At 45.1% G+C, this 15005-nt stretch overlaps 1 protein-coding gene across 4 annotated transcripts in view; it reads right to left on the bottom strand.

Moving 5' to 3' along the window:
- sidt2 (SID1 transmembrane family, member 2) overlaps positions 1 to 15005 on the bottom strand; it is a 111942-nt gene that overhangs the window by 64395 nt on the left and 32542 nt on the right. For all 4 annotated transcript variants that reach the window (XM_063038706.1, XM_063038705.1, XM_063038707.1 and 1 more), the window contains 4 exons: positions 14363 to 14446; positions 6734 to 6833; positions 5344 to 5409; positions 3444 to 3537 (listed from right to left, as the gene is read on the bottom strand). In XM_063038706.1, coding sequence (XP_062894776.1) covers positions 3444 to 3537; positions 5344 to 5409; positions 6734 to 6833; positions 14363 to 14446 — 344 coding nt within the window. The remainder of the gene's footprint in view (positions 1 to 3443; positions 3538 to 5343; positions 5410 to 6733; positions 6834 to 14362; positions 14447 to 15005) is intronic.

Here is a 15005-nt window from a genome sequence, read left to right as displayed (position 1 = left end):
GTCTATGGTCGGTTTCCGCGACCAGACCTCCAAACTCCCACCAACTTGTGGGGGCACACCGCTCTTCCAGGGTCTTGTTATCTCGTGATCTCGTGGTGTGTGTCGTGCCTTAGCGAACCTGTTCTTTTTATCCCCCTGCTGGGGTATCACCTGTCCATCAAACTTCAAACAGTTCAGGTTCAAAGCAACCGGTCTGTCAATACTCTGAAATGTGTTTCTTTCTCATTAAACTCTCTCTTCTCTCTTATTAGCATTTTGAATGTTTCTCCATTGTCTCCCTTCTCTCTCTCATCAGCATCAATTTTCTGATAACTTGGTTTGTCGTCACAGCACAATGACTTGACAGCACCAGCGATCACCGATCGGAGTTCCATTCCCACCACTGTCTGTAAGGAGTCTGCATGTTCTCCCTGTGACCGCTTGGGATCTCTCCCACATTCCAAAGACGTACAGTTAACTACAGGCATGTTATGTTTGCACTGGAAATACAGCCAAACTTGTGAGCTGCCCCCAGCAAAATCTTTGGAATGTGTTGGCAAAAAAGTGATGCATTTCACTGTAGGTTTCAATGTACATGTGACAAATAATACAAAGCTTCAATCTCTTCCAATCAGTAATAGGCTGGTTAGGCAGAAAATTACTGACTATTGTGTACAGTTCTGGTCACCTACCCACAGGAAAAATATCTGAATGAGGGCATCCTGTCACACTCAGCTCAATCATAAGCAAATGGTTTGAGAGACTGGTCAAGGATTACATCTGCAGCTTGCTACCACCCACACTAGACCCCCTACAATTCACCCACTGACACAACCAATTGACAGATGATGCAATAGCCACAGCTCTTCACACCATCCTTACACATCTGGAGAAGAGGGATGCTTATGTGAGAATGCTGTTCTTGGACTACAGTTCAGCATTCAACACCATAATTCCATCCAGGCTTGACAAGAAGCTCAGAGACCTCGGCTTTCACCCTGCCTTGTGTAGCTGGATCCTGGACTCAGATCGCCAGCAGGTGGTAAGAGTGGGCTCCCTCATCTCCACCCCTCTGACCCTCAACACAGGAGCCCCTCAGGGCTGTGTCCGAAGCCCCCTCCTTTTCTTTCTGTCCACCCACGACTGTGTCACCAGCCTCAGCTCTAATCTGCTAATTAAATTTGCGGACGATACTATATTGATTGGCCTCATCTCAAATTATAATGAGGTGGCCTACAGGGAAGAAGTCATCTCTCTGACACAGTGGTGTCAAGAAAACAACCTCTCCCTCAGTGTCACAAAAACAAAAGAGCTGGTTGTGGATTACAGGAGGAATGAAGACGGTCTAACCCCAATGGACATCAATGGATCTGGGGTTGAGAGGGTGAACAGCTTTAAGTTCCTCGCCATCCACATCACCGAGGACCTCACGTGGTCTGTACACACCAGCTGTGTGGTGAAAAAGGCACAACAACGCCTCTTTCACCTCAGACGGTTGAGGAAGTTGGGTGCGACCCCCCAAATCCTAAGAACTTTCTACAGGGGCACAATTGAGAGCATCCTGACTGGCTGCATCACTGCCTGGTATGGGAACTGTACTTCCCTCAATCACAGGACTCTGCAGAGAGTGGTGTGGACAGCCCAGCACATCTGTAGATGTGAACTTCCAACTATTCAGGACATTTACAAAGACAGATATGTAAAAAGGGCCGAAGGATCATTGGGGACCCGAGTCACCCCAACCACAATCTATTCCAGCTGCTACCATCCGGGAAACGGTATAGCAGCATAAAAGCTAGGACCACCAGGCTCCGGGACAGCTTCTTCCACCAGGCCATCAGACTGATGAACTCACGCTGATTTGGGTGTATTTCTATGTTACATTGACTGTTCTATTTATTATATATTACTATGATTGCACATTTAGATGGAGATGTAAAGATTTTTACTCCTCATGTATGTGAAGGATGTAAGAAAAATAAAGTCAATTCAATAAGATTCTAAGAGTACAGAGAAAATTTACAAGGACGCTGCCGGGACTTGAGGATTCAAGTTACAGGGATAGGTGGAATAAATTAGGACTTTATCCTCTGGAGCGCAGGAGAATGAGGGGAGGTATACAAAATGATGAGTATAGATAGGATGGGCTTTTTAACCTCAGGTTGGGTGAGACTTGAACTAAAGGTCCTTGGTTAAGGGTGAAAGGTGAAACATTGAAAGAGAACTTCTTCACTCAGAGAGTGGCGAGAGTGTGGAATGAGCTGCCAGCAGAAGTGGTGGATGCGGGTTCGATTGCAATATTTAAGAGAAGTTTGGACAGGTACATGGATGGGAGGGGTTTGGAGGGCTGTGCCCTGGGTGTAGGTCAACGGGACGAGGCAGAAGATCAGGTCGGCACAGACTGGACGGGCCAAAGGGCCTGGTTCTGAGCTGTAGCACTCTGTGACTCGAAACACTTTGCAAATGAGGAATAAAAATAGCGAGTTATTTTCCTCAAACAACAGGAATTCTGCAGATGCTGGAAATTCAAGCAACACACATCAAAGTTGCTGGTGAACGCAGCAGGCCAGGCAGCATCTGTAGGAAAAGGTGCAGTCGACATTTCAGGCCGAGACCCTTCGTCAGGACATAACAATGAACATAATATTGTATGTGTGGTCCTGACGAAGGGTCTTGGCCTGAAACGTCGACTGCACCTCTTCCTACAGATGCTGCCTGGCCTGCTGCGTTCACCAGCAACTTTGATGTGTGTTGCTCGAGTTATTTTCCTCCTGCTTTGGGGAAGCAGGATAAGTCCGTGGACCCTGATGAAGAAGATCTCCAACACCAGGTGTGGAGGTGAGGACTTTAAAACAAGAAGATGGCAATGGTGGCCGAATCTGATGATCAGCTGTTGACAAGAACCCTTAGTTTGAGTGGCTAACTGTTAAAACAGGATGCTTTAAAACCTCAAATGTTGGCATTCAGAGCCAATGCCTGCAGTCACTTCACCAGGCCACATGAAAAACATTGCTTTCCTATGTCAATCTAAGCAAATATAGAGGATCTGGGCCCCTATCTGCTATTACAAAGTGTTTAACTCCAGGTGCAGGCATTTGCCTTAAACACCTAAATTTTTACCTGTTCCAGTACGGTGGACAGTGCTTAGGCACCTACAGCTCATCAAACTTCCAGTCACGGAAGTTAGTTCCTTGTCCAATATCGTCATAACCCAGTGTGCAGGAGGAATAGGAGGTTGGAAGTGAGGAATGGGAAGGCTGCAATAACACATACTTTTCTATTGTGTTATCCATTGTAAGTAGAGAGCACCTCCTTTCCAAGCCTCCAATAATCAATCAACAAAGCAAGAACAGAGATTACAAAACTGTGGATGCAGTGACAGAGGCAAATCTTCCAAATAAGGACCACTGATCCCTTTCAAAGTCTCCTTCTCCTCAAAACATTTGAAGTGCCAATACACTTACCTTCTATGCTCCCAGCATGCAATGAGAAGTGTGAGCAGGTAAAATGCCAGGAAAATCCCCAGACTGAAGAGCACCCCATTGACATAGGCCACTGCTATAAGAGGAAACAGAAGAGGACTGATTCAGCACCGAAAATCTTCCCAAGAGTATGATATTACAGAGATCAAAGTCTTCATCAATGAAGGGAATACTGATAATCCAAGATTCTGGATTATACTACTCTATGGTTATATGCCTATGGCCATATGAGGGATTGGAGGTTATATCTTCTCAATAGCATCGAAGATATTGAGAATTATTCTAGACAAACAATTCACACCACGCCATGGCCAACATGCAACAACTGTTGCTGATCATTACTCCTGCATTTGGTAGACAAGTTGGAGCAGCCCAAGAACTTGCAGGAATAAACAGTGACAGAGACAATGATTGATGCTTCTGCTGAGTTGTCAGATCTCACCTCCCTATTGTCTTTTTAGAACACAGAACAGCAAACAGTAAAGGTCCTTGTGCCAACCTATATTAACTTGGTGTAACCATTCCCCCTTAAACAGTGCATAACCCTCCATTTTCCTTATATCCATGTGCTTAAGTCTTTTAGATGTCTCCATTGTATCAGCCTCTACCATCAGTCCCGACAGTACTTTACAGGCACTTACCAGTCTCTGTAAAAAGAACACACCTCTGATTTCTCCCCTAAATCTTCCTCAAGTCACTTTAAATGGATGTGCTCTGGTATTGGCCATCACCACCTTGGGGAAAAGGTGCTGGCTGTCCACCCTATACATCTTCATCAAGTCACCTCTCATTCTCCTTCGCTCCAAAGAGAAAAGCCCCAGTTCTCTCAACCTCTACTCATAAAACATGCTCTCTAATCCAGGCAGAATCCTGGTGAATCTCCTCTCCACCCTCTCTAATCCAGGCAGCATCCTGGTGAATCTCCTCTGCACCCTCTCTAATCCAGGCAGAATCCTGGTGAATCTCCTCTGTACCCTCTCTAATCCAGGCAGAGTCCTGGTGAATCTCCTCTGCACCCTCTCTAATCCAGGCAGAATCCTGGTAAATCTCCTCTGCACCCTCTCTAATCCAGGCAGCATCCTGGTAAATCTCCTCTGCTCCCTCTCTGAAGCTTCCACGTCTTTCCTATAATGAGATGACCAGAAATGAACATAATATTGTATGTGTGGTCTAACCAGACTTTTATAGAGCTGTAACATCACCTCACAGCCTTCATTAGTTGGGGGATTGAGCTCAAGAGCCAGAACACCATACATTTCAGTCAAAGGCAACAAGAATAGCATGCTATCACAACAGTATGTCACTGAGATGAGATGAGAGGTCAGGGCTAATAATTCCTGAAGGACTGTCAGGAACTCAAATCTCGACATTGTGCAGGGGAGGAAAATCCCATCTGCTTCACTGAAGTCCTTCAGGAAGGTAACTCTCCCATCCTTGAAAAATAAAAAAAAACTGCAGTTACTGGAAATTTAAAATAAAAAGCAGAAAATTTTGGAAACACTTAGCAGGTCAAGCAGCATCTCTGGAAAGAAGAAATAGAGATAATGTTTCAGGTCCAAGATATGAGGAAGGGCACTGGACCTGCAGTGTTAAATCCATTTCCATCTCGCACCCTTACCTGGTCTGGTCTGTGTATAACTCCAGACCAGCAGCCAAGAAAGCCATCAGTCCAGAGAAAAGACATATCCCAATGAGGCAGGGCTTGAGGACACAGAAAGCAGCATTAACTATGTGTAAATGATATCTGTGTTGTTCATACAAGCTGTGTATGGGGACACAAGGAGTTTTGAATATTAGAGATTTAGTTGAACACAAATTCTCTGGCACTTTGGTTGCCCTTGAGAACTGGTTACACAAACTTTCTCCAAGCTGAAATGCTCACAATTCACAGCTGGCACCACAGTCACATTCAGGATTTTAGTTCGATTCCCCAAACCCATCGGCTCATCTGGAAAGAGAGAAAAAAGGAAATATATTCTAACATCAGATTGAGACATTCAACAATAGAAAATCTGCAAGTTCAGTCACTGAGTTATATAGTCCTTTGACCAAACTGGTCCAAGCCAGCCAAGGTGCCTACTTGAACAAATCCCTTTTCCTTGTGTTTAGTTGATAGGAAAAGGCAGAATAAGTTTGGCATGGCCTAGATTGGCAGAAGAGCCTGTTTCTGTGCAATATTACTCTACGACTCTATCTAAATAAAAACAAACTCCAAGCAGCAGACAGAAATAATTTTTTAAAAACTGCAGATGTTGGGCATCAAATAAAAACATTGAGTGCTAGAAACACTCAACTGGTCGGGCAGCATCTGAGGGAAGAAAAACAGAATTCCCTTCCACTGCAGACTTCATTTATTAGGTTTTCAATCATTCTTATTGTCCAGACTTCAGGGGAGTGTGTAAGGAATGGGGAGACGGAGAGTGCAGAAAGGGCACACCCTCCCACCAGCTCATAAATTATCCTGGTGAACCTCCTCTGAACTGTCTCCAGTAAAAGGTCACGGACATCCAGCTTAAGTTGCCGAAGTGCTGGCCCTTCCCCCTCACTTTGTAATCTGAGTCACATAGTACCTAAGAAATGGCTGAATCAGAGTCAGTTTATTACCAATGATATACACCCAGTAGCCACATTATCAGATACCTCCAGTACCTAATAAAATGGCCACTGAGTGTACGTTCATGGTCTTCTGCTGCTGTAGCCTGTCCACTTCAAGGTTCAACATGTTGTACATTCAGAGATGTCTTCTGCACACCACTGCTGTAACGTGTGGTGATTTGAGTTACTGTCACCTTCCTGTCAGCTTGAACCAGTCTGACCATTCTCCTCTGACCTCTCTCATTAACAAAGTGTTTCACCCACAGAACTGCCACTCACTGGATGTTTTTTTTTTGGTTTTTTTGCACTATTCTCTGTAAACTCTAGAGACTGTTGTGTGTGAAACTCCCAGGAGATCAGCAGTTTCTGAGATACTCAAACCACCCTGTCTGGCACCGACAATCATTCCACGGTCAAAGTCACTTCAATCTCATTTCTTCCCCATTCTGATGTTTGGTCTGAACAACAACTGAAGCTTTTGAGTGTGATATATTGTTGAGTCAGAGTGCTGGGGTATGGCCCCTTCCCCCCGGACAGTCTGGTTTAGTCAGGTGCCTGTTACCTACTTCCACAATAGCTGGAGGTGCTCTTTGCCCTTCTCTGCCTTCTTCCAGAAGACAAACCCTTGTGTTTATCACCACCACCCCACCTTCCTTACACAGCACCCCCGTTCGTACCTTCTTTCAGTGGGTAGAAGGGCAGGGCACCACCACACGCCTCGTCCTCAGTCTTCACCACCACCACCACATAAAAACTGCTGTTTCGGAAATCCTTCCGCTGTTAGGACGAAACAAGACACGCTTGATTATCACAAAGGTGCTGACTATCACTCAGTTCACTGCCCTAGACAACCTTGATAGAAACAGAAAATAGTCTTTTAATATTTGGGGGGCGGGGGGGGGGAGAGAAAGAGAGGAGCCCTCCAGCACCCAGGACATGCCCTTTTCTCACTGTTACCATCAGGGAGGAGGTACAGAAGCCTGAAGGCACACACTCAGCGATTCAGGAACAGCTTCTTCCCCTCTGCCATCACATTTCTAAATGGACATTGAACCCGTGAACACTACCTCACTTTTTAATATATATAATTTGTTTTTTTGCACGATTTTTAATCTATTGTACTGTATTTGATTTACTTATTATTTTTTTTTTCTAGATTATGTACTGCATTGAACTGCTGCTGCTAAGTTAACAAATTTCACGTCACAGGCTGCTGATAATAAACCTGATTCTGAAATTCTCCTTGGGTCACTTCTGCAGGTCTTGCCACTGACTACTTTAATAAGCACAGTCAGCTTCGGCAAAATGAATGAGAGTGTGTGAGTGAGGGTTCATCCCATGCCTGATACTCACATAGTTGTTAAACATCAGCAATCAAATTCAAACTCCATCCTTTCTTCTCCTCTCTCTCAATATATAAGTTTGCTGATGACACCACAATTGTAGGCCGTATCTCGGGTAATGATGAGTTTGAGTACAGAGAGGAAATTAAGAACCTGGTGGCATGCTGCGAAGACAATAACCTATCCCTCAACGTCAGCAAGACGAAGGAATTGGTTGTTGACTTCAGAAGGAGTAGCGGACCGCACGACCCCATTTACATCGGTGGTGCGCAAGTGGAACAGGTCAAAAGCTTTAAGTTCCTCGGGGTTAATATCACAAATGACCTGACTTGGTCCAACCAAGCAGAGTCCACTGCCAAGAAGGCCCACCAGCGCCTTTACTTCCTGAGAAAACTAAAGAAATTTGGCCTGTCCCCTAAAACCCTCACTAATTTTTATAGATGCACTGTAGAAAGCATTCTTCTAGGGTGCATCACAACCTGGTATGGAAGTTGTCCCGTCCAAGACCGGAAGAAGCTGCAGAGGATTGTGAACACGGCGCAGCACATCACATAAACCAATCTTCCATCCTTGGACTCACTTTACACCGCACGCTGTTGGAGCAGTGCTGCCAGGATAATCAAGGACACGACCCACCCAGCCAACACACTTTTCATCCCTCTTCCCTCCAGGAGAAGGCTCAGGAGCTTGAAGACTCGTACGGCCAGATTTGGGAACAGCTTCTTTCCAGCTGTGATAAGACTGCTGAACGGATCCTGACCCGGATCTGGGCCGTACCCTCCAAATATCCGGACCTGCCTCTCGTTTTTTTTTTGCACTACCTTACTTTCCCTTTTCTATTTTCTATTTATGATTTATAATTTAAATTTTTACTATTTACTATCGATTTGTACTCCAGGGAGCAGGAAGCACAGAATCAAATATCGCTGTGATGATTGTACGTTCTAGTATCAATTGTTTAGCGACAATAAAGTATAAAGTACTCAATATATCCCCTTCCCCAGCTGATTAGAAAACATCTCCAGTCTAAGCCCCTCGCTGAGGGAGGAGGTGGGGGAAGGAAGCCCACCTTTACTCTACTCTGCCCCAGAGGAAAGTCTGAAGTCTCCCGAAATCCGAATGAGGAACTACCACGAGGAAAATTCCAAGTTGACCCTCCAACTTGAGGGGGGGGAGAGAGGGGGGGGAGAGAGGGGGGGGGGGAGAGAGAGAAGGGGAGAGAGAGAAGGAGAGAGAGAGAAGGAGAGAGAGAGAAGGAGAGAGAGAGAAGGAGAGAGAGAGAAGGAGAGAGAGAGAAGGAGAGAGAGAAGGAGAGAGAGAAGGAGAGAGAGAGAAGGAGAGAGAGAGAAGGAGAGAGAGAGAAGGAGAGAGAGAGAAGGAGAGAGAGAAGGAGAGAGAGTGTGTGTGTGTGTGTGTGTGTGTGTGTGTGTGTGTATACACGCCAATAGTTTGCACTCATGTACAATTATTAAATTGACTTTATTTCTTATATCCTTCACATACATGAGTAAAAATCTTTTCATTACATCTCCATGTGAATGTGCAATCACAGTAATTTATAATAAATAGAATAGTCAGTGTAACGTAGAAATACACTCAAATCAGAGTGAGTTCATCAGTCTGATGGCCTGGTGGAAGAAGCTGTCCCGGAGCCTGTTGGTCCTGGCTTTTATGTTGTGGTACCGTTTCCCGGATGGTAGCAGCTGGAACAGTTTGTGGTTGGGGTGACTCAGGTCCCCAATGATCCTACAGGCCCTTTTTACACACCTGTCTTTGTAAATGTCCTGAATCGTGGGAAGTTCACATCTACAGATGAACTGGGCTGTCCGCACCACTCTCTGCAGAGTCCTGCGATTGATGGAAGTACAGTTCCCATACCAGGCAGTGATGCAGCCAGTCAGGATGCTCTCAATTGTGCCCCTGTAGAAAGTTCTAAGGATTTGGGGGCCCATACCAAACTTCCTCAACTGTCTGAGGTGAAAGAGTCGCTGTTGTGCTTTTTCACCACACAGCTGATGTGTACAGACCACGTGAGGTCCTCAGTGATGTGGATGCCGAGGAACTTGAAGCCGTTCACCCTCTCAACCCCAGGATCCATTGATGTCAATAGGGGTTAGCCTGTCTCCATTCCTCCTGTAATCCACAACCAGCTCCTTTGTTTTTGCGACATTGAGGGAGAGGTTGTTTTCTTGACACCACTGTGTCAGAGAGATGACTTCTTCCCTGTAGGCTACCTCATTATTGTTTGAGATTAGGCATATCAATGTAATGTTGTTGGCAAATTTAATTAGCAGATTAGAGCTGTGGATAGTGATACAGTCATGGGTATACAGGGAGTAAAGGAGGGGACTTAGTACACAGCCCTGAGGGGCTCCTGTGTTGAGAGTCAGAGGGGCAGAGGTGAGGGAGCCCACTCTTACCACCTGCCGGCGATCTGACAGGAAGTCCAGGATCCAGGCAGGGTGAAGGCCGAGGTCTCTGAGCTTCTTGTCAAGTCTGGATGGAATTATGGTGTTGAATGCTGAACTGTAGTCCAAGAACAGCATTCTCACATAAGCATCCTTCTTCTCCAGATGTGTACGGACGGTGTGTAGAGCTGTGGCTATTGCATCATCTGTTGATTGGTTGTGTCGGCAGGTGAATTGTAGGGGTCTAGTGTGGGTGGCAAGCTGCAGATGTAATCCTTGACCAGTCTCTGAAAGCATTTGCTTATTATTAAGGTGAGTGCAACAGGACACCAGTCGTTCAGACATGTTACCTTGGTCTTTTTTGATACAGGGACAATGGTGGATGTTTGAAGTAGGAGGGCACTCTACACTGGGAGAGGGAGAGATTAAAAATGTCTGTAAACACACCTGCCAGTTGTGCTGTGCACATCCTGAGTACTCGCCCTGGGATGCCGTCCGGTCCCACAGCCTAGCGACTGTCCACCCGTTGGAAACATCTGTGTACCTCAGCCTCAGAGATGACCGGTTGTAGGTTGTGGCGGTGGGTTTCCTCGGAGGCTCAGAGTTAGCGACATCGAACCTAACGTAAAAGCAATTGAGCTCATCTGGAAGAGAGGTTGTGATGTTGGCGGCACCACGACGTTTGGTTTTGAAGTCTGAGATGGTATGCAGCCCTCATTGTAAGTCATGTGTGCTAGTCATTGTGAATCTTGACTCAACCTTGTCCCTGTATTGTTGTTTCGCAGTCTTGATAGCTTTGTGCAGATCGTAGCTGCTTTTCTTGAGCTCTAGTTGATCACCAGCGATGTAAGCCTGATGTCCCATGTGACTGCTCTCCTTGGCCTACTAGGTGGTGGAGTGTGTGTTTGGAAGGTGCATCGAGACATCAGTGGTGGAAGCTGTGAACATTTACAATGGTAGAAATGGACGTCAAAAAGCAGTCTGCCTTGACATAAGTAACAGAGCTTCTCAGACACCGGTGAGGGATCAGCTCAAGTCTGACTTCTTCAGGTGTCGCAATGGGAGGACGGACTGCTCAACGTACGAGGAACTGCACTGCTGCCGCAAAACAACAATTTTCACAACATATGTCAGTGATAATAAACGTGATTGTGAGTCTGAGGATTCTGTTGCAATGTGGAGGACTGTGGAGCTTATCTGTTGAATTCAGCTGCTGAGTCGAACATCTGCTGCCTTGTATTAGTTTGAGCTGATAAACTGGAAGGAGCATTCACCCCACACAACCATCCCCAACAAGAGAGAGTCTGATCACCTCCTCTTGACATACACAAGCCTGAACCCATTACTCCAGGGGTCACCACTGACCAGCAATTCAACCAAGCCAGACATTGTAACACTCACCAAAGCCTTTCCACCTTCTACAAGGTTCAGGTTATAAAAGTCTGTTGTTATCTCTACCTTCCTTTTCATCAAGTACTGAGAAATCTTTTGACAGAATCTCTGCAAGACAGCAGCTATACTTCATTAGGAGTTTGAATAGATTTGGTTTGTCTCCTAAAACACGCGAAAACTTCTATAGATGCATCGTGGAGAGCATTCTGACAGGCTGCATCACTGTCTGGTATGGAGGGGCTACTGCACAGGACCGAAAGAAGCTGTAGAAGGTTGTAAATCTAGTCAGCTCCATCTTGGGTACTTGCCTCCGTAGTGTCCAAGACATCTTCAAGGAGCGGTGCCTCAGAAAGGCAGTGTCCATTATTAAGGACCTCCAGCACCCAGGACATGCCCTTTTCTCACTGTTACCATCAGGTAGGAGGTACAGAAGCCTGAAGGCACACACTCAGTGATTCAGGAACAGCTTCTTCCCCTCTGCTATCTGATTTCTAAATGGACATTGAACCCATGAACACTACCTCACATTTTTTTTTTAAACATTTTTTTTACTTCAGTTTTTGCATTATTTTTAATCTATTTAATATACATATATACACTTACTGTAATTGATTTACTTGTTTATTTTTATACTTTCTATATTGCATTGAACTGCTGCTGCTAAGTTAACAAATTTCACAACACATGCTGGTGATAATAAACCTGATTCTGATCGTTATTTCAGAACAGAGAGATTGACAGCAAATTTTGACACTATTTTTGGCAATATTTACCTCTACGCCTTTCAATCAAGAACAAACAAATAGGATTACACTGCAGAACCCAGGGTCCCACAGAGGACGACTTGGACACAATCCAACAATGCCTGCAATATTCATTGCCAGTACCGAATATTAAGAGGCCTAGATAAACTGGACGTGGAGAGGATGTTTCCATTAGTGGGGGAGTCTAGGACAGAGGGCACAACCTCAGAGTAGAAGGACATCATTTTAGAAGAGATGAGGAGGAATTTCTTTTGCCAGAGGGTGGTGAGACACTGTTGTGGAAGCCAAGTCATTGAGTATATTTGAAGCAGAGGTCGATAGGTTCTTGATTAGTCAGGGCATCAAAAGTTACAGGAAGCAGGCAGGAGAATGAGGTTGAGAGGGATAATAAGTCAGCCACGATTGAATGGCGGAACATTCTCGATGGGCTCTGTGTCTAATAGTCTAAGGCACAGGAGGGGTAAAACAATAAATCAGATATCAATGGTTTTGAATGCCGAGAGGCAAGTCGGTGGTCAATGCCAATAGCCGAAGGTGAAGATCAACACTTCTGTATGTGATGGGGAAATAAACAACCAAAACTGGACCCACATAACACCTTATCCAGTGAACCGCAGCTTTCATATCTACACAACTTTGTTCTTTAGATGAAGCCCACACACAATTTATACACAGGAAGATGCCACTCACAACAAATGAAGGAACATCCAGTTCTTTTGATAGTGCTGATTGAGAAAGCAATGTCCTGGTTGGAAACTGGGAAAATTCCCTGCTCTTTCTACACTGGTGTCATGGGATCATTCATGTCCAGCTCAGCAGGCAGTGAGAAAATTAATTATCAATGGGAAAGAAAGGATTGTGCCTATCCACTGTTGAGCTCTGTCAGGTACCTGTGTATAGAATAGAGCTGTTGACATGAGTGTCCAAAGTTTTAGAACATAGGACATGCCTACACAATGCCCATATCCTTCCATTTTCCTCACATTCTTGTGCCTATCTAAAGGTCTCTTCAAAGCCTAATAATATACCTGCCTCTACCACCACCCCAGGCACCCAACAGTCTCTGTGGAAAAAACTTATCCCCAGCATCTTCTTTGAAATTACCCCCTCTCACCCTAAATGCACACCCTCTGGTATCAGCCATTTCAACCCTGGGAAAAAGATACTGCCTGTCTACTCTATCTATGCCTCTCCTAATCCTATAAACCTCCATCAGATCTCCTCTCAGTCCCTGCCACTCCAGAGAAAACAACCCAAGTTTGTCCAACCTCACGTGATAGCACATCCAGGCAGCATCCTGGTAAACCTCATCTGCACCCTCTTCAAAGCCTTGACATTGTTCAGATAGTGAGGCAACCAGAACCGTACGCAATACTCCAGATGTGGCCTAACCAGAGTTTTATAAAGCTGCAACATAACTTCTTGACTTTTGAACTTTGACTTCTGACTTTTAGTGAAATTGTCTGGCTTGCTCTTCCATTGCACATTAAAATGCAGAGATGGAATTTCAAAAATAAAATCTGTCCTGCTGTTAAACAATAACTCTAGCATTCATTTCGAGAGAACTAGAATATAAAATCAAGCATGTAATGCTGAGGCTTTATAAAGCACTGGTTAGACTGCACCAAAGAGTATTGTGACCTGTTTTGGGCCCCATATTAAGAAAGGATGTGCTGTCATTGGAGCAGATCCAGAGGAGGTTCACAAGAATGATCCCAGGAATGAAAGGGTTAACGTACGGGGAGTGTTTGATGATGTTGGGCCTGTACCCACTGGAGTTTAGAAAAATGGGGGGGGGGGGAATCTCATTGAAAACTTTCAAATATTGAAAGGCCTAGATAGAGTGGATGTGGAGAGGATGTTTCCTATAGTGGGGGAGTCTAGGACCAGAGAGCACAACCTCAGAATAGAACATCTATTTAGAATGAAGGGGGGGGGGGGACTTCTTTAGCCAGAGGGTGGTGAATCTGTGGAATTCATTGCCACAGACGGCTGTGGCGGTGAAGCCATTGGGTATATTTAAAGTGGGGGTTGATAGGTTCTTGATTAATCAGGGTGCCAAAGGTTACAGGGAGAAGGCAGGAGAATGGGGTTGAGAGGGATAATAAATGATGGAAATACAGAGCTGACACGCTGGGCCATATGGTCTAATTTTGCTCCTATGTCTTATGATCTTATGGTCCAACAACTCATTCCTCAGATGGCTCTCCTGATACTGCATAGTGCCTCAGGATTTAGAGCTGGAACTCAGAGACAAATGCCATGTTTCTTTTCACAACCTTCTACCAACTACCAACTGAGCCATGGTGAAGCAGACACTGACAGAAGTCAAGCACATTGGTTCTCAGTACACACTGGACAGAACACTGCAGTTTGCACACACATGCAGTGCTGCTTACCTGTACAGTAATGGCTGCTTTCTTAGTCATAGTTTGATAGGTACCACTAAATGCAACATTGTTGTCCAAATCATTGACAGGGCACTGGAAGAAATACAAGTAACATTGGTAAACAAGCTCACACTGCAGATCAGTTCAAGTTTTTAAATGAAGGTCCACAACTCCTGACTATTAACTATGAACATAAAACAGTACAGCACAAGATGTTGCTGTGTTGCCCCATCTACAAGGGGAAATTTAGAGTGATCGGTTAACCTACCAACACGTCTTTGAGACATGAGGAGAACTGAAGGAAACCCACATTGTCACAGGGAGAATATACAAACTTCACAGGAGACTCCGTCCCTGGAGCTGAGGGACCAGACCGCAGCACTACCAACTGTTCAAAATGTTTGCTAAAGGCACCACCATCAACATGGTGACACTGAGCTTTGCTGAAAGACAACACCCATCGGGCCCCTTATCTAAGGATGGCACAGCCTCAGAATAGAGGGATGCTCGTTTCGAACAGAGATGAGGAGGAATTTCTTTAGCAGAAGATGGTGAATGTGTGGAATTCATTGTCATAGATGGTTGTGGAGGTCAAGCCATTGGGTATATTTAAAATTGAGTTTAATGGGTTCTTGAATAGTCAGAGTGTCAA

This window comes from Mobula hypostoma, chromosome X2 (assembly GCF_963921235.1).
Source record: "Mobula hypostoma chromosome X2, sMobHyp1.1, whole genome shotgun sequence".
NCBI lineage: Eukaryota > Metazoa > Chordata > Chondrichthyes > Myliobatiformes > Myliobatidae > Mobula > Mobula hypostoma.
This window is presented reverse-complemented; position numbering and strand designations above follow the sequence as displayed.